Raw genomic sequence first — 23968 nt, 5'->3', positions numbered from 1 at the left:
TCATTATATATGAGTTCGATAAATCAATCCACTAATATGATTAGCTGCCACAAACATAACACAACATCAAAAAATCAATGCTTGTATAGATTTTAATAATACTATTGAAATTTCTAAAGTTGTGAAAACAGGATCGATCAACATTAATTTTTATATAAAAAAAATGTCAATCTACGAATAAATATTATATATAGCTCATTAGCTATATTAATAATATTCTCATACACACTTAAAGGAAGAAAACATTTCACAACGTAATATCATTACCATCTCCTTTAAAGTTTAGATCAGAAACATCTAGACAACGCCAAGTGTCATAGTAAATAGGGACAGTGCAAACGAGATCAGACCGCTTGACCGTTCCACGCATCCCTGATCCACACCTACTCAACACGATGATCGTACACCAAATATTCTTCTTTTTTGTTGGTTGACTAATAATATCTCCCAAATCTTCCCACAAAAAAGCAAGTTTTCCATTGCAATCCACCATTCCAACAGGCATGGCAATCGACTTATCAAGCGTCAAATCACTGACCACTCTCCACTCCTTACCTATAGAGTCATACCACATTAACCCAAACTCCTTGTAATAAACATAGATCACATTGTTTATCACACACACTCCACCTCTGGTCCATGCCCTTTCATTAGCCAAATCAAAAGTATCACATCTACCATCTTTTGTATCGTAGATAATGTGTGCTCTTTTATTATAACTCATACCATAAACCTTCCCTTCCACGGCCACAGATTCGGTCACAACTTTTCCATATGGATCGACTAGTCTTTCTCCATATTGGATTTTCCCATGGGGACTTAATGGTCCAACCTCCCAAGTTTGAGTCGTTGGGTCAAAAACCTCCACTTGGATCTGGTCTTTGCGGCACCCTCCCGTTACATATAATTTTCCATCCACAACTGTCACACCTTGTAAATTACGAGGCTCGTTCATGCTAGGACCCTCACACAACTCCCCGGACCATGGATCCAAGAGCCTAATGCTCGGGGAATAATGATCCATGGATCCACCGATAAAGTAGATCGTGGAACCTACCGAGACGATGGAACAACACAGCATCTGTCGAGGAAAATGCGGAAATGATTTAAGAACACTTCTTTTCTTCTCTTGTGTGTCAAAAGTGAACCAATGAAAGTTCCTGCCAATACTAGTAGGTTCGGTAAAGCAGACACAAAAGATGGGATAATTTTTGGCCATCAAGGATCGCATATGTGCAAATTCAGGAGAACGCACAAGGGATCGGAACCTTTTGCAAACGCAAGAGAGGTTTGGGTAGTAGCATCTTGGGACGCGAACTAAGCAGTTCAAAACTACAGCGTATGGTAATGACCAAAACGACAAAGAAGATTGGTCGGAAGACACAATCTCGTATGGCTTAGGGTTTCCGTTGACGGGCTTTCCAGCTCGTCTCATGAGCCTTTTTTTGTATAAAGTCCTCATGAGTTTACTTTGAAGGAGACAAAAAAAAAAAAAAAAAAAAAAAAAAAAAAAAACTTAGTAAACTAGGGGCGACGATGCTCGATGACTGTAAGCTAGTTGGTGTGATGGTGTCGGAGGCGGCTATATAGTGGAGGAGGGAGAAAAATAAGGAGCCCTAATTAAAATGAGTTTATATATAAATATATATTTTCATGTGTAATTAATACGAGTTTATCTATGTGTTGTGTTAGTTTTTTTCTTTATTTTTTTGCTAATGTAATCTTTCCTTAATTTTAGTGATTTAGTATATAATTTGTGGTATATCGCACAATAATTATTGTTTAATATAATTTTAGTTAAATCAGTTTGAGTTGAGATATTTTATATTGGTGTTATTAAAATAGTAAAATAAGGATTTAACCCGTATTGAAGTATCATATTAATGATATTTTATTTTGTAGTTTATCAATTCAATCATGTAATGTCATATAATTCATCATGTAATATAGCTCGTTTGTGTTATTTTTAAAATTTAATATGTTTAAATATTCATAATTTTAAAATTTTTATTTAGTTTTGATATATCAGTTATAAATTATAAACTTCTTAAAATTCTATAATTAACTATATACAATAAATTTACAATATATGTAGGTTGAACACACACTTTTTATATTAATTAAGTAATATATGTTTGTTTGATATGCATGAAAAAAAATCTACATTTTTATTAACTTTATGCATTATATGACGATTCACTATATTTAAATTTTAAAATAAAAAAAAAAGATGATAGGAGAATAATTTTTTTAATATGGAATAAATCTTCTAAATATCTATATTAATTATAGAATATTATATATATATATGAATAGTAGAGAGAATTAATTAACTTTGTTTGGATATGAATATAAACATTAAATGATATTAAATGTAAAAACTTTCCAAAAAATATTTTTAAGCAAAAACTGCTTCAAAAATACTACTCCCTCCATTTTAATTTAACTGTCGTTCTAGAATTTAATTTTTGTTTCATAATAATTGTTGTTTTAGATTTTCAGTGCAGATGTTTGATGAATATTGTTGTTGTTTTAAAGTTTTAACCAATCAAAAAATTATGAAATATATTAATAAAAGGCAAAACAGAAAATTTAATACTTTTCTTAATTTGTGTGCAAAAGTCTTAAACGACAATTAAAAAAAATCAGAGGGAGTAGTATATATTTCGTTTTGGTTAAATTTGAAAATATAATAAATAAACTAACTATATTATATGCAATTACGATAGATATAGTATATACTGCAGTAAGTTAGTAACTGCGTGTTGAACAAAGCAATTGTGTGTTGTAAATACATATTCCATGATTAAAACATATATCAGAATCTAAGAAGGTTAAAAAAAAAAATCGAGGAAGTTAATATACGATAATTTTGGAGCAAGTCATAATTGAGAGAACCTACTCGCATTGATATTTCGGTGATGTAAAACCTAATTATTTAATTAACTTTCAACATGTGGTTCCTTCAAATGTTAGTTTTCCTAAGTTTAAATGCTTGTTTGATTTTTCAGAATCAGCTTTTGATATATTAACATTAAGTTCCTCTTCATCTTCCTCGATCGTCTCCTTATGAACAAGTTTGAGAGATATTTCTGTAACTTGTGATTAGTTATCAAGTTTCAGAGATAGGTAATTGGTGATATATATGCACAGAAATGCTAAACCAATGCAACATATCAATAATATCGTACAAAGTACGAAAATGTCTCATTAAACAAACATCATAAACATATCAATAATATAGTACAAAGTACGAAAATGTCTCATATTAAACATCCCTTAGACAAACATCATAAACATATCAATAATATAGTACAAAGTACGAAAATGTCTCATATTAAACATCATAAACATATCTCTTTTTGAAGTTTTAGTAAGAAACACTTAGACAACTCCAAAATTCATAGTAGTTAGGGACAGATCCAACTAGATGAGACCTCTCGACCTTTGCATGGATCTCAACTCCACTCCTATCCAACGCAATGATTGCACACCAAAACCCTCTATTACCATCGACCATGCTACCAACCGGCGGTCCACCCCACAGAAACCCGAGTTTTCCATTGCAATCCACCATTCCAACCATGAGATTCATTTTATCAAGCGTACCAAAACCTTTAACCTCTCTCCATACCTTATCTTTAGAGTCAAACCACATTATCCCAAGATTACTGTCATAAACATATATCACACTGTTTATCACACACAATGCACCTCTCCTCCAAAATGCTTCTTCAGTTACCATCTTAAAAGTCTCACATCTACCATCTTTTGTATCGTAGATGATGTGATTCCCATCTGTAAAACTCATCATACCATAAACCTTCCCTTCCAGAGCCACAGCTTCTTTCACATTCATCCTTCTAGACGGCCTCATTAGTCCTTCTCCGCATGGTCCAATGTCCCAAGTTTGAGAATTTGTGTCGAAAACCTCCACTTGGATTTCGTCTTCACAACACCCTCCCATTACGTATAGTTTCTCATCAACTACTGCCACGCCTGGTGTGCTGCGAGCTAGTTTCATTCGAGGACCCTCACACAACTGGCCGGACCAGGAATCGAAGATCCATAGGCCCGACGAAGGATTTAAAGTGGATCCTCCAACAAAGTAGATCTTGTAACCTATCGACACGGATGAAGAACACAGCATCTCTTGAGAAAGAACCTCAACTGAGTTGAGAGTGATCCCACTTGTTTTCTTCTCGTTTGGGTTCAAAGTGAACCAATGAAAGTTCTTAATAAGAATCTCATGAGATTCCAAGAAGGAGAAATAAAAGATGAGATTATCTCTGCTCACTAAGGATAGCATATCTGCAAGCTCAGGAGAACGCACAAGGGAACGGAAGCGTTTGGAAACACAAGAGATGGTTGGGTAGTAGCGTCTAGAGACACGAGCTAAGCAGTTCAAAACTATATCATTAGGTAATGATGAAAACGAGGACGAAGAAGATTGATCATCGGTGGGTAAGAGCTTAGGGTTACCACTGATGAAGCTAAGAGCTCGTCTACATGGGAGGAGAAAACAGCCAAGTAAACCTGTTATGAGTCTACTTACAAATGATGATAACGACGCTCGATGAGCATTCTCTTGCTCTCGCTGTGGCTCTGGCTGGTTGGTGATGGAGCTGGAGGTAGACATCTCTTACGTCGGAGGCGGAGAAAAAAATGGAAGGCGCAGGAACCCTAATTAATCTGTGTTTGTATATTTATATTTGATGAAAATTGAGAAATAAATAAAAGTGAAGTAGCCCATAATCCCAAATCCATGTTGGATTGTATACAATCTATTATAAAAAAAAAGATTAGCCCATAATAAATTAGCCTTTTCTGATACATTAGCGATATGGAAATAGTCACATTAAACGATGCCGTCTTGAGTCACTTTCTGAACAACAGAGACAGCAGCCAGTGAAGTGGCTGTTGATCCACGTGGAACTCGTGGACGATACTTCTTTCATCAGCCACTAGCCGACAGTGGCCTCATCAGGTTATGTCTTATGTGATGTGCTTAGACAGCGTCAGCGAGTGGATATTATAAAGATCAGGTGGACAAGGTCGTGTGTCTATCGGAAGTTTGTAAAAGCTCGGATGACTTGTCAACGGCATGCCCCGTCCCGTTCCGTCGTCTTTACATCACCTTGAACAGTTATCGTGAATACATTATAAACATTCTTCTTTGCATAATGTAATAAGAATATAGCATATGGCTTTTGACAGTTTATTTACAACTTAATTTTAGTTTAAGTCAAAACCATATTATTGTTTTCCTTTTTGTCGACGTCAATATAAAAATAGTACTAGTTATGTGTTTTGTGAACCCTTTTGATAGTTGATACAAAGAAGATTCCTCATCTCCATTCTTTTACATTCCAAGTCTAAACCCTTTAATTGGTTTTAAATATAAATCATAGTAAACTCCAATTAGTTTTTCATTCATAACAAAATTATATGAAATTTTTCCATTGACTGAACTTTTATTTGACATAAAAAAAATTAATGATATCCTAAAAGAACTATTTTAGATAGATGAATTTCGGGTTTGAAACAACAACATTGTACTTGTGTTTTCTTTTAACTACCGAACTTTTTTCTAACAGTATAAGTGTATAATAACTAACGAATATTAACTAATTTGAAACAACAATCTGAAAATATATACATACAATCAGAAAACTTTAAGTCTCAATATGAAAATAAAAAGGACACTCATTTGTCCAACATTTTCTTCCATTTAGGGAGACAATTTTTTTCAAGATTCGTTGAATAGTTTTCCTGATCCCACCTATTCAGTTATCTACGTACGTAAAAAGTAGAACAATATTTTATAATGTCTAATGTCCATAATCAACATAAAACGATTACATCTCTAAGATTTCTATTATAGTATATCAATTGGCGAATGTGAAGTCCGTGAATAGCAAAATCAGGGAGAATTAACAAATCAATGCAAAAAAAAGATATAGATTTGATTAGTCGTAATGTATCAATTTAAAAAAAAAATACAATTTCAAATAATTAAAAGAAAGAATAAGATGTTAAAAATAAATTAAAAAAAAAAACATATTAGAATAGTAAAATTTTTGTTGACAGCCTCTTTTGCTATTTCTTTTACTATTAAACATTTAAACCTAATTTAACACCAAAAATTGTCACGTGTTTAAAAGAAAATTAAAAAGTGTTGTTCACTTCTTTTTTGTTATAAACAAATAGTACAAAAGTATGAGAGACGTCACATCAACGAGAGGACACGTATCCACCAAATTAACGTAAGGAGGCATCGTAGACTTTTCCTCCTCCTTCGAGAAAAGTTACCCAGAACCCGACCGTCGATATCGACACCGACACGTGTCAGTTAAAGACACACAGCCACACGGATCCATTGGCTTGTTCGGTGTTAGCCTCCGGTCTCTCTCTGATTCTCTCATTCCTTCCCTCTCCCTTCCCCAAAAATATTGGGCGCAAAATCTCTCTCTCTCTCTCTCTCCAACGAAGAAGAAAGCGAAAAGTCTTCTCTTTTTTTTTTTTCTTTAACAAAAAAAAAAAATTAATATGAAAAACCCTAACACGAGTCCGCCGTCTTTTGTTCAAAGAATCTGGGGATTGATTTAATCGTTCTGAATCTGCTTCCTTTTGATGTCAATTTCTCCGGTGAGTTTCGATTTTTTGTCGGTTCTGATTTTGTGTGTTTGTGTGTGTTCTTTTTTTTCCAAAATCAATAGCTTTCTGAAATTTTTGCGTTAATCGCTGTTCATCAACCCATTTATGGTAACTAAAATTTGAAAGCTTTTGATTCACTTCTTTGGAAACTTTTTGTTTTTTTTTTTTTTTTATTTTGGAAACTTTTTCTTCTCTCTACAGCTTTTTCTCTTTTCTGGACCATTCATTCACTAATCGTGTCTGATGGGTTTTACTACTCGTTGATGATTTCTGAATTTTCAGACGGTGTGTGTTTCATTGTAATTGGCTGTGTTGAAAGAGCGGTGTTGTTCTTCTTGGGAGTCTTCACAAAGTTGAAACCTTTTCTCAATGTTATATGGCTGAAGACAGCCTACGGGTTGGTATGATTCCTTCTTCTGGTTTGGCTGTTTTACTCAATGGTGATGATGCTATAGATCATAATTCGTCGAAAGCTCGTATTGTTCCGCATTTTGATTATTCTGGTCACCGTCCTTTAGAACGGACTATCGAATTCTTGTTTGGTCTACCAGAAAAGTCTGTTGGTCCCTTGGATGGTCAAGTAGATAGTAGCTTGATTAGAGCCGTTATTAAGAATCAGTTCTCCAAGCTTCGTGGTGAGTTGGATGTTGTTTCAGCTAGTCAGAGAGAAGGAATCAGTGTGATTCATCATGGTGTTGGACCTCCCGTTGTTGGCTTAGAGGAGTATAGCATTTGTGGTGATATCAGGATTGTTAAACCGCCTCTTGTTTTGGAGAGCTTAGCACTCTTTAGCAGCGCCAGGGCTAATGCTTGTATCTGGAAAGGGAAATGGATGTATGAAGTTGCTTTAGACACTTCGGGAATTCTACAAATTGGATGGGCAACACTTGCTTGTCCTTTCACAGACCAGAAAGGTGTGGGTGATGCTGATGATTCTTATGCTTTTGATGGTAGAAGGGTAAGCAAATGGAACAAGGAAGCTGAACCTTATGGGCAATCATGGGTAGCTGGGGATGTCATTGGTTGCTGCATAGATTTGAATGATGATGAGATATCCTTCTACAGGAATGGTGTCTGCCTTGGGGCTGCATTTACTGGTATCAGAAAACTTGGACCTGGATTCGGGTATTACCCTGCTATTTCTCTCTCCCAAGGTGAGAGATGCGAGTTAAATTTTGGTGCTTACCCGTTTAAGTACCCTGTTAAAGGTTTCCAACCTCTTCAAGAAGCCCCACCTCGAAGTTCGTTTGCAACAGAACTGCTACGATGCTTCTCAAGACTTCTTGATAGGCCGGACCGCTCGTTGGCTGATACATTAAGTAGGCTCAGGAGGTTTGCCTCGGTCGAAGAACTGTTTTGCCCTGTTTCCCGTGCCATATGTGATGAGTTCTTCTACATACTTGAGCAAGACCCTTTGTTGCCCGAGTACTTAGGACGGGGAGCATTTCTGTCATTCCTCTTGGAGATTTTCAGAACTCAAGCACCCCATGATTGTTTAAGTTTAGACAGAGTTCTAGATGTACTTCTTGAGTTCTCACAATCTCAGTTGATCTTTGAGCATGTAGTAAACGCTCTTGCTTGTGGCTGCAAAACAGCGACGTTGATTCTAACCGAATGTCCATACTCAGGACCGTACCCTTATCTTGCTCTGGCTTGTCATTTGTTAAAACGGGAAGAATTGATGGTACAATGGTGGAGATCTTTGCAATTCGAGTTTTTGTTTGAAGGTTTCTTGTCATGCAGGAATTCCAACAAACATGACTTACAGCAGTTAATGCCTGTTGTTTGGTGGCCTGGATCCTCTGAAAATATATCCTATGAGACTAGCATGGGATTTACGGTCTCTGCTCTCTCTGAAGCCATTAACAAGGTATGATAGAATATATCTGACTGGTTTTTCTTTGCTCTAAAGTTATCGCAGGCATAACTCCTCTGAATATAGTTTGAAATCTGATATTACAAGGATTGATTAATTAATCTTTTCTTTTTGAATTCAGATTGAGGAGAAGCAGAGGAGCCTCTGTCTCTTGGTCATACAATTCATACCACCCGTATCACCACCACAGCTTCCTGGTTCAGCATTTAGGGGGTTCCTTCAGAACCTTTTATTAAAGAACAGAGGCGCAGACAGGAATCTGGCCCCTTCTGGAGTTACACGCAATTCGGTTCTTGTCTCTCTGTTCTCAGTTATTCTCCATTTTTTGTCGGAAGGTTTCACAATGCTAAAGAGTAGTGAAGCCGCTCATCACAATATTGGTTTTCTTCACAGAGGTCGTCAGCAGAAGTTTCCATTGAGTTTGTTTCTTAAAAATGATCCACATCGAGCTGATATCACTAGGCTTGGCGGGCTGTTTAGTCATATATCAAAGTCTTACCCCACAGATGATCAAGAAGAAGAAGTAATGCGGTGGGAAGAAGGTTGTATGGATGATGAAAAGAATAGAGTAACTCACGCTACTGAGCAGAAGCCATGCTGTTGCTTAGCCTATGATACTGATCTTACTAATTCCTTGAAGGGTCGAGGAAAAAATACTGCTAAAAGTTCTCGTGGTCAATGCAGCTCCATTCCTGAGAGATCCTCTCATGTTGCTGCAGAATGTAGTGCTGCAAGTTTCAGTGAAGAAATAGAGGACAAACCTAGCACAAGTAATCAGTCTGACCCTGACTTTGGTTATCGTCCAGTAAGATTTTCTCGAACTGCACTACAAGAGAGTAGAATCTCGTCTGCTATACTAAGCGAAGAAGAACTATTGGATTCTCTATTGCTATTATACCATATTGCTGTCGCTCCAAATTTTAAGCAGGTAAGTTTAGTTGTTTTCCCTCTTGTTTATATTCAGTTTTACTGTTCGTAATTCGTATGATACATGACGCAACCCTGATAAGATTGATAGGCTGATAGGTTTTCCATTTACTTAGGCATCGTATTACATGTCTCACCAATCGCAATCAATATCACTTCTAGAAGAAACGGATAAACAGATAAGAGAACGGGCTTCAAGTGACCAATTAAAACGCTTAAAGGAAGCTCGCAACAACTATAAGGAAGACGTGATGGATTGTGTTAGACATTCCGCATGGTAAGTTTCACTTAACTCATGGATTGTGTTAACTTCAAAAGGAGGATGTAGTGAAGAGGTTTCAACTATTGTGAGGAAATGTTACAATGCTTATATCTGTAGATTTTGTCTTTACTCATTCTGAATCTTTTGTTCAGGTTCCGCATCTCATTGTTCTCTCGTTGGAAGCAAAGAGGAATGTATGCATTGTGCATGTGGGTTGTACAGCTACTTTTGGTTTTCAGCAAAATGGATTCTGTATTCGTTTACATTCCAGAGTACTACCTTGAATCTTTGGTAAATAGCTTTTTCCCATTTCCAGTACTTTTGGATAAAAATGAACTAGTTTCAATTTTTCTTTGATCAAAACTATGAGATGTTGTTCCAACAACGTATTCTGCTCCGTTATCTCTGTTTTTCCAGTGACATTTTTAAGTTTACAATCTTTTTGATAATTTCCTCAGGTAGACTGTTTCCATGTGCTTCGCAAGAGCGATCCTCCGTTTGTCCCATCAACGATATTTATCAAACAAGGACTTTCATCATTTGTATGCCTAAATCTCTTATCACAGATTCTTTTTTGTCTTTTTGTTTTTTTCTCATGGCTGAGTTTAGTTAATTAGCTTTAGGTCAGTTGGACAACGGCTCTAACATAGTCATTCCAACTTATTGGGTTTCCAGATCACTTTTGTAGTTACTCACTTCAACGATTCGAGGATATCGAACACAGATCTTAGAGATCTACTTCTCCAGTCAATATCCGTCCTGGTACAGTACAAGGAGTACTTAGAAGCTTTTGAGAACAACGAGGCAGCGACCCGACACATGCCTGCAGCTCTACTTTCAGCGTTTGACAACAGGTCTTGGATCCCTGTCACAAATATATTTCTTCGTCTTTGCAAAGGTTCTGGGTTTAGTTCTTTAAAGAACGGGGAGTCTTCGTTTTCATCTACTGTTTTCCAGGTTGGTTAGGTTATTTAACTTTGTTTCTATCTGATCCTCAGCCTACATATTGGATTTTGATTTTATTTTTTGTCTAGGCACTTCTACGAGATGCTTGTGTCAATGATGGTGAATTACTCTCTACTTTTCTTAACCGGCTATTCAACACACTGAGCTGGACCATCACTGAATTTTCTGCCTCGGTTAGAGAAATGCAAGAAAAGTATCAGGTCAGATTATAAGCTTGGATCCCTTTCATTGATTAAGTTTTCATAGTAATTGATTACTTCCCTCTGAATGATTGTGTTGCTTGATCTGCTATACCCTTGCAAGTATTTGAAGTCTTATACGTGCTTTTCTTTAACCAGTTTTTGATTCGTCTTGTCTTTATGTAGGTAGTGGAGTTTCAGCAAAGGAAATGTTGTGTGATATTCGAGATTTCAAGCAATCTCGCAAGGGTCTTAGAGTTCTGCACTCACGCAATACCGCAGGCATTTCTTTCCGGGACTGACACGAATCTTCGTAGGCTCACTGAGTTGATTCTCTTCATCTTGAATCACATGACCTCAGCAGTAGATGACGAGTTCTTTGATTTGTAAGTTAGTTAAAATATCTCAAACAGCTCTAAAATTGATGAAAAAGCGCTCATTTTAAATTGATATGTTTTCTACTGGTTTTGAGCTCAATTAGGTCACTTAGACGGCAAGGGCAACCTTCAGAGAAAATTAGCCGAGGGATCTTATTAGCTCCTTTGGTTGGTATAATCTTGAATCTCTTGGAGGCTAGCGAAGACTCAAAACAGAAGCAACAACATGATGTAATTGGTCTTTTTGCAAGCATGGAGTGCCCCGATACAGTCTATTATGGGTTTCAATATCTCTTGGAATATAATTGGGTACGTAAGCTCTTGAATCTAGTTTTTGCTCGTTTGCTTCTCTTACTGACACAGCTTTCATTTCAGGACGGTTGTGTCAGCGGGGATGATGCCTATGTAAAAAAACTTGGACAACTTGAGAATTTCTTGAGCCATCTCATAGACAGGGCACCGTCGCAAGAACCTGAAAGAAAAGAACAGTCATTCAACAAAGACACGACGGATATAGAAGACAACACTTGCTGTATCTGCTACGCGGGCGAGGCTAACACCATGATTGCTCCGTGTTCACATCGATCATGTTATGGCTGCATAACTAGGCATCTTCTCAATTGTCAGAGATGTTTTTTCTGCAATGCTACAGTTATTGACGTTATAAGAGATAACGAAGAATAAGGCGATGGTGATTCTGAAGCTCAGGGTAGTTGCATTTGGAGGTTGTTGATTGATGTAGTTGACACAGAAGGAAAGATAATTGAGGTGGGAACCAAGGAGGAAGGATTATAAATTTACAGATTTATAGGATTAATAATAAGAAACAGAACAAAAACAAAGGTCTGTGATAATTTTGTAGGATATGGTCTTGTGGTCTCTAGGCCTCTCCTCCGTTTTTTCATTGTATATATGAGAGTGAAATGGAAATGGTTTAAAGGCCTCTGTTTCGTCGCTTGGTTTCTTACTGTTTTTTTAACAGTGTTTTAAATTCCAGGCCGATTTGGTGGGGTAAATGTGTAACCTGGTTTGTAATTCAATTCACTTATACTTTGAAAATCCAAATTAGGATTCATTAAACTTAAAAAGAAATCTAAGAATCTGAAAAACATATTTTGCAAAGATAGCAAGTTCAAAGTCTACTAAACTTCTGTTGAATCAGATCGATTAGTGATTGAAAGGAGTTTGCAGTTGCAGTCTAGTTTTATTAGTTACTCCATATGTTTCATTTAATTAGATGTTCAAAAGTTTGTTTCATTTTTTCCCCCAAGTTCCTATACATAAGTTATATTTATTTAGTATATTTTGATTGTTTGTAATCTAAAGTCTCTATTTTTAAAACTAAATATCAATTTTATATATATATCGAGATAACAAATATTTACCACTTCTTAATCTCGGTATTTTTTTCACTAAAAATCTTTTTTTTTTTTTTTTTTTTTTTTTTTTTTTTTTTTTTTTTGGCAACCACGAAAAATCTTATAAACGAGAATGTAGTGAATAATTTTTTTTTTTTGATAATTTACTGTTTAACTAAATTGAGATATTTAGGGGTTTTTCTTATTTGAGTCATTGGGATAATTGTTTTGAGACAATTGTGGTATTTAAGGCCTTAAGGGTATTTATAAAATATAGAGCTATAAGTAAAACGACAAATTAGATAAGAACAACATAAGAATATATATATCGATATACACGATGAAAATAATCAGCAAGTCACGTATTTTAGTAGGTAAACATGAAAACTATGTTACAAAAGAGTTATCAATTTTGTCTTCTTTCATATAAATAAAGCATGTAGAACATAAACTAAAAAGCAAACCACTCGCAGAAAACAAAAATTCAAGTAAAGAAATTTCAAGATCATAAGTGAGTTTTTAAACAAGAAGAAGACACACACACAGACACAAAACAAGTGTTTATCAGAAATCAATTGTTTTGACCAGGTCGTCCTGAGCTGTATGGTGGTCTTGGTCTCCTTCTTAACACTCCTGTGATCCTCGCCATAAATCCTGTTTCTTCTACCTATATAATCACACATAAATACGATGTTAATTATTGCAGATACTACTACCATCAAATCCAATATAAGTAGCCACTTTTAAAATTAAGTGTGTGGTTGACCCCAAATACAAACACTTAGCTTCCTAAATTAACTTCTTTTTCTCCACGTTTACCTAAACTATGTAATTCTCAAGCTGATGCATCTTTGTTTTATGTTCTTATTATATATATACTTATAAGATAACCACGTTGATAGAGGAAAAAATGAGCTGACAAGATTGTGAACATAGGGAGCTTACGAGTTCATCAGTTCCTGTGTCTTCTTCTTCTACTAGTGATGGTGATGATGATGAAGATGATGATGAGTGTGGTGGTATTGATGATGAATCAAGACCAAGGCACTTCAATATGGCTTGAACAACTTTGTGACAAGTAGAACATGGAAAGTTGAGAAGCGAGTAGTAATCTTCTTTTTCTTCATCTTCACTTCTACTTCTTCTCTCTTCTTCTCCATTAACTTCCATTTTATTTTTTTGGTTCTCTCTTCTTCTTCTTCTTCTTCTTTTGCTCAATGCATTAAGTGTTGTGTCTAGTTTTACCTCACCTGCTTCTCTGTGTTCTTTACACACACACCCTACCTTTCATTTAATACCCTTATATAATTAAACTATATACATTCAGATTTTTACATTTTTTCTATTCATGACTTAAAGTAACGTAATAAGTTGAACAAATAAAAAATAACTTTTAAAGAAATTAATGTATTAGTCGGTGCATTCTAAGGATATTACTAAAAAATTTAGTTATTTTTATAAATTCATAGTTGGGTTGCTGTGAATAAGATGTGTTGGCGAACGCACACATATATATATATATACCATTTTGTTTCTTGCTGTTCATAATTTTGCTTATGGAATTTTATTTATGTCTTTCTCTATCTACCTCTTTGGACCAGTGTTCCATTTGCAATAGAGAGTCCACTCTTGTGAAAAAACAAATGTAGTAAATGTGAGTCTTTATTATTCTCTCAGCGTTTTTTGTCTTCTGTTGTTAATTAATTACTATACTAGTAGTGTTGATTTTGGATATTAGTTACTTATTCATTGGTTCGTCTTCTTATAAATTCTATTTTATTTGAAGTTAGAAAATTAACGTTACAACCTACAATAATTAATTACTGGTAATTTGTTTTATAAGTATGGCTCTTGTCTTCATTCACTTCTCACTTATTGTCCCCTCGTACCAAATACATTGATATCTAGCTACTAGTAGCTGAATATTAGTTTGATGCAAAGGATGATAGAATGTTATATTGATACTCTACCACATTCTAAAATGAATGCATGCTGAACCGAGTTTGTATACTGGTCTCTCAAAGAAAAAGAATATGCATCACTTCTGCTAATCGGATTCATGGTCAGAGATATGCTAACCTTTCTCAGCTATAACCAACTGTTCCTTAGTTGAAAAGTCAAACTATATAAAGCTTTACTTAAAGGATGATATAAATTGCAGAGTTCCTGTATGGAATGGTCAGCAGTAAGTTGGAGGGGGAAAATGACAATATATTGCAACCATAGACAACAAGGAAGGAATTTTCATCTTACTCTTACAGTTTCAATGAGGTTGGAGTTTTCCAACTGTTTCTGGGCAGCGCTTGTATATATATACCCTGAAAGAACTTTTTGGAAGGCCGAATGTACTTGCTTAAACATTTGCTTGACATTAATCCTCATACCCCTCCACATTCTAAATTGAATGTATCTATATATACATTTTTTTAAGACATTTATCAAATAAATCCTGAAGTTCAAACCTATTTACAATCATGTCATTAGCATTAAATATATATATACATTTTTGAAGACATTTATGAAATAAATCATCAAGTTCAAACATATTTACAATCATGCTATTAGCATTAAATATTTTTAATTTTAATTTATAAATATAATTTGATTATATTTCTCTCTCCTTAATGAATCAACAACTAATTGCAATATCTCATTAAATATTTGTTTTGTAAAATTCATAAATATTTCCTAAAATATCGCCTTAATTTATTACAATATTTAATGCTAACAATAAAAATGTATTTGCAAATCTCAATAAATCTTTACATTGTCCGTTTTATCTGCAAAAAAAAGGAAAATAAAAAGAATTATCATATTTCATAATTATTTCTGAATCATATGTAAACAATTCTAAAATTAAGATATTTTGAAGATAATGTATAATTGATTAGCAAGATTTTTGGTAATGTATTTTTTTGCATTTTTTCGTTATTTGGATTTTGAAAAACGTGCCTGTTGTAGTTAAGAAAAGAACAAAAATTGTGTTTGGATATCTAGCGGGATGAATTTGGGTATTAATATAAATTGAAAATTATTTCATTGACTGTTAGTAAATCATCAATTCATTATTTTGTTAATACCATCGACATTTGAATATTAGGCAGATCTAATTAAGTTTATTAAATTACGATTATATAAAATAAACAAACAATACTACGGTATACCACATGTTTTATTCTGAATTTAACAATTTAAACCGGTAAATCTAAATTTTTAAACCAGTAAACCTAAATAATTTAGATATAAGAGATATATATTTAAATTTTTCAAAACATTAGTCATATATAGTTAATCTACTAAAAAGTTACATTTTATTTTAATTATAATATAAAACTTAGATTTGGAATAGTATATATGGTTACTTAGGAGAATATTAAGAATTGAAAACACTAATTAAGCAAATTTAGTTCAGATTAATTATTCGATGCTATTTTTGTTAACTCAATAATGAAAAAAAAAATCAAGCGGAAAGTTTGTCAAAAAGAAAAAAAAAAAATTCAAGCGGAACCAGATTGAGCAACAAATTCATGAAAAACTAATTTTGATTTTTTTTTTTCTATACAAATCAAGAAAGTAAATAATGTATAATATATGATAACGAGGTAAGGTGATTATAAATTGGTTTTGTAGCTTTTATGTTTGTCACCAAATTAAGAAATTTATAGTATAATCTTGGAACTTTATAGATTGGATAGTCCTGGTCTATGCAATTAAGAAACATATGCAGTTAACCGTATTTGTGTTAAATTATGGTTACAATCTAACAAGATCCTCTATACACCACGTTGGACTTGGATATCATGTTTAGAGATTACAGCCTATAACACTGGTTCATTGACCTGACCAATACAAACGACTACAAGTCGTTACGTATATTTTTCTAAATTTGGAAACTCGGTTGATTTGTTTTCACATGTTTTGAAATTAACAGATTTGCAGCTCCAGCTGCTCTTAAAATAGAACATAGAGCTGGCTGATCACACTTCATAATAATAATTAAAAAAACAACTATATATAAACTATAATTAATGTGAACACAAAAATTTAGACCTTTTTTTTTCAAAACCATTCCAATTTCTAACAAGAAAACAAAATTAGAAATCCTAAAAACTCAAAGGTGTATGGAAGGCAAAAAATGGCCAACAAAATCAATAACACAGTACATTAATCAATCTCTTTAAAATAGAAAGAAGATTTTTTCAATAAAAAACGTCGTCGTATCCTCGTCGACGTCTCCGTCTTTGATGGGGGAGCAAAAGCCAAGGTTAAGCGGTGCTTCCTCCTCCACCGACTCAATTTCAATCCCGTCACCGTCCCCATCTCCATCTCCGGCGCCACGTCAGCACGTCACGTTACTCGAACCATCTCACCAAAACAAGAAAAAAAGCAAGAAAGTCTTTCGAGTCTTCCGTTCCGTTTTCCGTTCATTTCCGATCATCACACCGGCGGCTTGCAAAATCCCGGTCCTCCCAGGCGGTAGCTTACCCGACCAGCACAGAAGCGGGTCTAGCGGTTCGAGAGTTACCGGAACCTTATTTGGATACCGTAAAGGCCGTGTAAGCCTCTCGATTCAAGAAAGCCCTAGATGTTTACCATCTCTCGTCGTCGAGCTAGCGATGCAAACAATGGGGCTACAAAAAGAACTTAGCGGAGGAATGGTTAGGATCGCTTTAGAGACGGAGAAACGAGCTGACAAGGAAAAGATCAAGATCATGGACGAGCCGTTATGGACAATGTTTTGTAACGGTAAGAAAACGGGGTACGGTGTGAAACGTGACGCGACGGAGGAGGATCTCAACGTTATGGAGTTGTTAAGACCGGTTTCGATGGGTGCGGGGGTTTTGCCAGGGAACTCGGAGGTCGAAGGACCAGACTCGGAGATGGCTTACATGAGGGCTTACTTCGAAAGAGTCGTTGGGTCTAAAGATTCAGAGACATTTTATATGTTGAGTCCCGAAGGGAATAATGGACCCGAACTTAGTATATTCTTCGTAAGAGTATGATTTGATGTAATGTGTTCTTGATCAATCACGTACGGTTTGTGGATTGATATGTGTACGCACGTATGTGTATATTGCTTGGGTCGTTTTTGTGGTGAGGTATATGATGAGGATGGACTTGGATGTTATATTATTCTTTAGGATCATTTATAAGAAAAGTGTTTCAGGTTGATCATGCGAATTAATTCACGTTTGATTTTTTTTTTTTTTGTTTTGTTTTTGTCTCTTTCATAAATCGACCAGACTTTTAGATTTAGCTTATGCATGGTTGATATCATTGATCAGGAATAGCGTAAACAAAAAGAATATTAGTGAAAAAAACTAAATTTTATTTATTTATTACAAAAGAATCTTTAAATATTGATTTTACTAAAACCATCGTAATTCGTAGATACTAAATATTGTGTGAATATTGAATAATAACTCTTTCCCAAAATTGGAAAAATGTAGGGTTTTTAGGCGAAGGCCTTTAAATCACCCAAAGTATTTCCCTGTTTGAGTCACTCGATTACAGTTGCTTTCTTCTTTGTTTGATTCGAAACAGTTTGAAGCGAGGCCACAATATTCTTTCCACGATGAGCCACACGTCTCCAGTGATCTCTCTGCGGTGAAGGGCTGTTCTGACGCGGCCCGAATTTTGGTAGTGACGCGGCCTGAATTTTGGAAGAAGTATTACAATCAGCTCTTGAGGCAAGAGATGTGACGCGGCTGGAAGAAGTATTACCAAGGTTCAGGTTTTATTCTCTTGCTGTTTTTTTTTTAAATGTGAAAACTTTTATTTTGTTCATTTGTTATATTTTGAATCTAGATTATAAAAAAAAAAAGCTAAAAATGAGTTCTGTTCAACGGTTCAAGTCATTGACTCTCAGTTTTCATCCCCACAGTGACTTGTCTTGTTTAGGATCTCAACTCTGAGAATTTTGAAGTAGGCCATTCATTACCTGTTTTCATTCAAAAATGTTGCATGCAAACCCCATTATGCATCAGTGTCATCCCCACTGCAGTGACTTGTCCTGCTACCTGATGATTGTAGGATTTTTGAAAGGTGCCAACTGAAGAGCATGTTTACTGAACCAAAACAGAGCCACGTCACTATGAACTCATATGTTCCCTTCAAACTGGGTGATCTACATTGTTGCTACTTGTGGTTATCTCAACTCAACTTGTGCTATAATGCAAATTGAAAGGTGCTATATTTCAGTTTTTTTTTTTTTTTTCTCTCTCATTTATAATATGTATTTTATAGTAAATTACAGATATTTTAAATACTCAAGTCACCATATCCATTGTTTTGTCCGAAATGGACCTACCTAAACGTAAACATCTGATAAAAAGAAAGAAGAGTCAAATTAGTTTAGCCTTTGGGTCGAAACTCGAAATGAATCTGGTTCATTCAGCTTCCAGTGGATAAAAGCAAAACGACAGGTAAGTTAATTTCATTTTCAAGTGAAAAGCAAGTTACTGAACTAAAACGGAGCCACGTCGAACTATATCTGGACACCTCACAAAAAACGACACGACGTGTTCACTTTAGCCACCATGCAAGATTCCTTTTTCTGTTTTCGCTCAAAAATTCTCACTTTACTTACTCGCAAAAAGATTCCTCGGATCATCATCATCAGAAACGATGGCTATGGCTATACGCGCGATTCGTTACCAGTTACCGTCTCCCCCGAGATCTCTGGTTACTACTACTAGACGCGAATCATCGCAACCAGTTAAGCAGATTCAGATCCAGCAACGACCTAGAGGAGGCGATTTGGCCGAGAACGGTAAGATCGTTCTTCAACCGAGGCTTTGCACGTTGAGATCTTATGGATCTGATATGGTCGTCGCTAAAAAAGACGGCGGAGATGGTGGAGGAGGATCAGGATCTGACGTTGAGTTAGCATCAGCTTCTCCGTTTTTTGAGACGCTTACTGATTACATTGAGAGTTCGAAGAAGAGTCAGGACTTTGAAACCATCTCTGGAAGACTCGCCATGGTACTGTATATAAAAAACCTATTAAACCCTTCAATTCGAAAACTCTCGAATTCGATTTAACTCGTAAATTTGCTCTGTTTTCAGATTGTGTTTGCGGTGACGGTGACGGAGGAGATTGTTACGGGGAACTCTCTGTTTAAGAAACTTGATGTGGAAGGATTGAGTGAAGCTATTGGAGCTGGTCTTGGAGCTATGGGTTGCGCTGCGATTTTCGCGTGGTTGACGATTTCTCGGAACAGAGTGGAACGGATCTTTACTGTGAGCTGCAACTCCTTCATTGACTCGTTGGTTGATCAGATCGTCGATGGGTTGTTCTACGACACTAAGCCTAGTGATTGGTCTGATGATCTTTGAGTTTAATAAGTTCATAAGTACCACTCTAAAATGTATAATGTATCTACGTCTATAATACAGTAGTAGTACTATATATATATTCTTCAAGATGATATTGTGAAAGTCTGTAACTTTTGTGTCTATAAGATATATATATATAGAAAAGTATGGAATTTTCTCTGATTCAGTCTAGTGTTCAAATTGGATCGATCAAAAGAGAAAAAAGAGATTGTTAACTGTATTTGGAGAAACAAGAGAGCTGTGTCTATGAAGCCGTCTCAATGGTTTGAATGCATTCAAGAACAGTTGCATTGTTGGACATTGCAGCCATTAGAGCTTCATGGATGGTCTTGTTGTTCTTTAGAAGAGATGCAGAGTAGAGAACCTGCATAGCAAAGAAAAAAGATCCATGATTGCTTTAGAAGGAAACATGTATGCAAGATAAAAGTCTGGTTTTTGTTAGAGAGAAAACTTACCGCCCATCTTGTTAGATTTTGCTGCTGCGCGTTGTTGATTTTGGGTTGGCTTCTGTTTATGAATCTCTGTACGAAACAAGAAAAAAAGCTGTAATAACTAAATGGTTGTGAACTTGTGAGTGTTGAAGTGAGTGATTAGATATTGAGAACTAGATGACCTGAAGAGAGAACAAATCTGCAGATTGACCAATTACTTTGTCATACTTCAGACCCTCAGCGGCAAGTCCAGCCATTGCAACAGCCGCCAACCTAAGAAATGGAGAGGGTTGAGATTCGATGTTTCTCTCATTTCTGAGATTAATGAAACTCTACCTGTCAAGCTCCTTTGAGTCAAGCTGGCCACTGTATATTAGTTTAGCTAGCCTCTCGTCGATAAGATTGACGTGTTCTTTACCGATGTCTAACGAGTATCCGAGGATTGGAAGTCCGATTAAGTAAGCCACTGGAAGTTGCAGGTTTTAAAACATGAGAACATTGCATGTTTAGATACCAAAGGTTTAAACTTTTCAAGGGTACCTAAGAAGTGGGCTGCTTCATGTGCAGCAATTCGTTCTTTATAATCAGGAAAGAAAGTAGAAAACCCGGAAATCGCAGCTTGAAGAAGCCTACAAACAAAACACCAAAAGATATCAAATCTGTAGCCAGCCAAATTTACATTATGTTAACGTGAAAACCGAACAAAGTATGCAGTGTTTGAGTTCTTTTCTTACCCTGGTGAAACGCTCCCCACGGCTAATACTACCAACGAAATGCTCCCAACTAAGTAAGGGACAAAGAATCCCCAGTCCTGTCCAAGATTCAACACTTATTCATCTTTATAAGACACATATAGAACCTAACACAATTGACAGAAAGCGAGACACTTTCATGGTTTTTGACATGGTCTATTAGATGAAGTTCTTGGAATAGCCTACACAATTGTCCAGAAGAAAGGACAGGGAACTAGAAATCAACGAGACAAGACGCGACATAATACTGCAAAACATATTCTGTCCAGATGATTCCATGGTTAGCTTATCCAGACCAAAGGTTTGTCATGGCTTGCAACACCAGAGAATACTGTATAGAGATTTTTGAAAGTTTACCCCGGGAAGTTGGCCGGCAAGTACAGCTATGAACCCAGTTGTTCCGACCACTGTGAAAAGAAAAGCCGCCTGCATTACTCAAAATCCATCAAAACAACAATTAAGATACACTATAACCTCAAGAACTCTCTGATTCCAATTCTTGCCAAAGAATGACATGACAGAACCTTACATCGTTCCTGACACTAGGGATGGCCAGAGTTTCTGCATTCTTGATTCCAAGAGTTGTCAGCTCCCGCAGCGATGTCTGATACAAAAAAAAGACACATCACTTCTTCACTCCTACAGTCCTACTTACTAAGCGTTGTAAAAATGGTAAGAGTAAGCTTAGATAGAGAGATCGATATACACCGTACGGCGCGAAAGGTAAGGATGAGAGCTCCATTTCTTAGCCCAGCCTTGTTCACTCAATTTATCGAGAGCTTCCTTGACACCATTACTATCTTTCTGCAGCCACACATGAACCCAATTTCAGAATTACGCTTTAAGCAGAGTTCATCGAATCAAAAGTAAAGCTTCTGGTAGTTACAAAAAATGGACCTTGTTGATAGCGGATTCAAGAGTACTCAAATCAAACCCGGAGGAAGCAGTAGGAGAAGAAGGCGAAACCGCTGCCTGAGTCGAAGGGTTTCGTTGCCGGAAACTAGAATGCCGGTGAAACGAAGCAATCGGAGTACTCCCCAACGAAGAAACAGCTAATGAAATCATAATTTTTTGAAAATCTTCTCACGAAAAATTCGATTTTTAACAAAACCAGAAATCAGATAATGCTTCATCGTCTTCTTCTTCTTCTCACAATTGGAAAACGTCAGGGACGAAGGGAAGACGAGAAAGCGCGTGGCGTCTTTCAAACCACCGGATCATGCTTTCCGCCACGTCAGCACTTCTAGATAACAGCAAAAATATATCGGTTTATTAGTTCCGGTTTAATTTCTAAATTCGTAATTAATCAAACCGAACCGAACCGAATAATGCGAAATTAAATCTCTCTAAATTTGAGAAGAAAATAAAAAACTGATCAAGTAGGAGGATCCATGGCGGCTACAACGAGCGCCGGCGACGAACAAACGGAAACGGAAACGCAAACGCCGGCGCAATTGATTCCGTTGTTACCAGACGACGTAGCTCTGAATTGCCTTGCTCGCGTTCCTAGATGTCACCATCCAATCCTCTCACTAGTCTCCAAGACTTTCCGATCTCTCCCAACATCGTCTTTGCTCTACGCCACGAGATCTCTCGTCGGAGCTGCTGAAAACATCCTCACGTCGCAATCCGTCTACCTCCTGAATCCGGTGCGTGTTGGTTCACTCTCCTCCATCGAACCTTATCTAACTCAACTAATTCGAGTCTGCTTGTTCCAATCCCGTCTTGTCCTTCGCCGTCTCTCGTTGGATCCGCTTACGTCGTTGTGGATTCGGAGATTTACGTTATCGGTGGATCTATCAGAGACGTGCCTTCTTCGAGCGTGTGGGTTCTCGATTGTAGATTTCATACTTGGCGACGAGTCTGTAATATGAGGGTAGGTCGTGAGTTTGCAGCAGCTGGTGTAATTGATGGGAAGATTTATGTGATTGGAGGATGTGTTGTTGATAACTGGGCTCGATCGATCAATTGGGCTGAGATGTTTGATATAAAGACTCAAACTTGGGAGCCAGTGGCTAGTCCTGGTATGGAGGTGCGTGAGAAATGGATGCACGCGAGTGCTGTAATGGAAGGTAAGGTTTATGCAATGGCTGATAGGAACGGTGTTGTTTACGAGCCTAAAGAAAAGAAATGGGGTATGCCAGAGAAGAGGCTTGATTTGGGATGGAGAGGAAGAGCTTGTGTGATTAAGAATATATTGTATTGCTATGATTACTTGGGGAAGATTAGAGGGTATGTTCCAAAAGAAAGGGTTTGGAGAGAGCTGAAAGGTGTGGAATCACTTCCGAAGTTTCTTTGTGGTGCTACAATGGCGAATCGTGGTGGGAAGCTTGTGGTTTTGTGGGAAGGTAAAGCGGGTAGTGGCGGTTCTAGGAGAATGGATATTTGGTGTGCAGAGATTGGTGTTGAAAGGCGCGGAGAAGGGGAGATTTGGGGGAAGATCGAATGGTCTGGTACTGTTCTTACGGTTCCTAATGAATCTTCAATTGTGAATTGCTTGGCAGCTACAGTTTGATGATGATGCATTCATACATGTTTAACGTCTGCGAATCAACATCATCTACCATGCTTTACCGCACAGGCCTGCTTTGATTCAGCGTGATTAGTTCTGTTATGTTTGTCTGTGAATAGCTATTATTGTGAATCACAATTTGTGATGAGCATAGTGACTTACTACACTGCTTCGCCAGAAATGGTGGATCAGCAAAGAATATACCTTCGCCTGAGTCCTTGAGGCCCTGAGCTTACATGAAACAACTCACTGATGTAACGAAGTTTATAAATTTTGCTTCTGAACTTTTGAGGGGTTAAATCAACCCTCTTCTGCACGTTCTTGTTCGTTTCT

The 23968-nt window shown here is 36.4% G+C and overlaps 4 protein-coding genes and 4 pseudogenes across 7 annotated transcripts; 4 read left to right on the top strand and 4 right to left on the bottom strand.

The window, feature by feature from the left end:
• Window positions 1-247: 247 nt before the first annotated feature.
• Window positions 248-1468, bottom strand: LOC104753926 (F-box/kelch-repeat protein At2g22030 pseudogene; annotated as a pseudogene).
• A 1708-nt stretch (window positions 1469-3176) lies between these two features.
• On the bottom strand, window positions 3177-4700 carry LOC104753925 (F-box/kelch-repeat protein At2g22030 pseudogene; annotated as a pseudogene). Its single transcript, XR_015583917.1, has one exon. The product of XR_015583917.1 is annotated as an F-box/kelch-repeat protein At2g22030 pseudogene (transcript).
• Window positions 4701-6231: 1531 nt separating this feature from the next.
• On the top strand, window positions 6232-12198 carry LOC104751849 (E3 ubiquitin-protein ligase RKP). 2 transcript variants are annotated; one of them, XM_087491271.1, is made up of 11 exons: window positions 6232-6648; window positions 6940-8527; window positions 8655-9461; window positions 9577-9737; window positions 9875-10013; window positions 10181-10264; window positions 10398-10679; window positions 10757-10888; window positions 11054-11253; window positions 11349-11553; window positions 11620-12198. In XM_087491271.1, the coding sequence occupies exons 2-11, from the start codon at window positions 7034-7036 to the stop codon at window positions 11926-11928; spliced, it is 3813 nt and encodes a 1270-aa protein (XP_087347397.1). In that variant the 5' UTR covers window positions 6232-6648; window positions 6940-7033; the 3' UTR covers window positions 11929-12198. The 2 variants fall into 2 exon arrangements, with proteins under 2 accessions (XP_087347397.1, XP_087347396.1); XM_087491270.1 differs by having other exon boundaries at window positions 11340-11553.
• A 751-nt stretch (window positions 12199-12949) lies between these two features.
• LOC104751847 (elicitor peptide 6-like) lies at window positions 12950-14083 on the bottom strand. Its single transcript, XM_010473893.3, has 2 exons — window positions 13548-14083; window positions 12950-13269 (listed from the first exon to the last, which is right to left on the bottom strand). Exons 1-2 carry the CDS (start codon window positions 13770-13772, stop codon window positions 13174-13176), a joined length of 321 nt encoding a protein of 106 aa, XP_010472195.1. The 5' UTR covers window positions 13773-14083; the 3' UTR covers window positions 12950-13173.
• Window positions 14084-16744: 2661 nt separating this feature from the next.
• On the top strand, window positions 16745-17772 carry LOC104753924 (protein MIZU-KUSSEI 1 pseudogene; annotated as a pseudogene). Its single transcript, XR_015585136.1, has one exon. The product of XR_015585136.1 is annotated as a protein MIZU-KUSSEI 1 pseudogene (transcript).
• Window positions 17773-18895: 1123 nt separating this feature from the next.
• Window positions 18896-20102, top strand: LOC104751844 (stress enhanced protein 2, chloroplastic). Its single transcript, XM_010473890.2, has 2 exons — window positions 18896-19586; window positions 19671-20102. Exons 1-2 carry the CDS (start codon window positions 19230-19232, stop codon window positions 19938-19940), a joined length of 627 nt encoding a protein of 208 aa, XP_010472192.1. The 5' UTR covers window positions 18896-19229; the 3' UTR covers window positions 19941-20102.
• LOC104751845 (uncharacterized) lies at window positions 20052-23327 on the bottom strand. Its single transcript, XM_010473891.3, has 10 exons — window positions 22021-23327; window positions 21832-21927; window positions 21653-21727; window positions 21481-21549; window positions 21106-21182; window positions 20912-21000; window positions 20708-20837; window positions 20554-20644; window positions 20396-20461; window positions 20052-20304 (listed from the first exon to the last, which is right to left on the bottom strand). The coding sequence occupies exons 1-10, from the start codon at window positions 22186-22188 to the stop codon at window positions 20185-20187; spliced, it is 981 nt and encodes a 326-aa protein (XP_010472193.1). The 5' UTR covers window positions 22189-23327; the 3' UTR covers window positions 20052-20184.
• On the top strand, window positions 22515-23877 carry LOC104753923 (F-box/kelch-repeat protein SKIP6 pseudogene; annotated as a pseudogene).
• The last annotated feature ends 91 nt before the right edge of the window (window positions 23878-23968 follow it).

Source organism: Camelina sativa, chromosome 16 (genome assembly GCF_030686135.1).
Source record: "Camelina sativa cultivar CO46 ecotype springtype chromosome 16, ASM3068613v1".
In the NCBI taxonomy this organism is placed as follows: Eukaryota; Viridiplantae; Streptophyta; class Magnoliopsida; order Brassicales; family Brassicaceae; genus Camelina; species Camelina sativa.
This window is presented reverse-complemented; position numbering and strand designations above follow the sequence as displayed.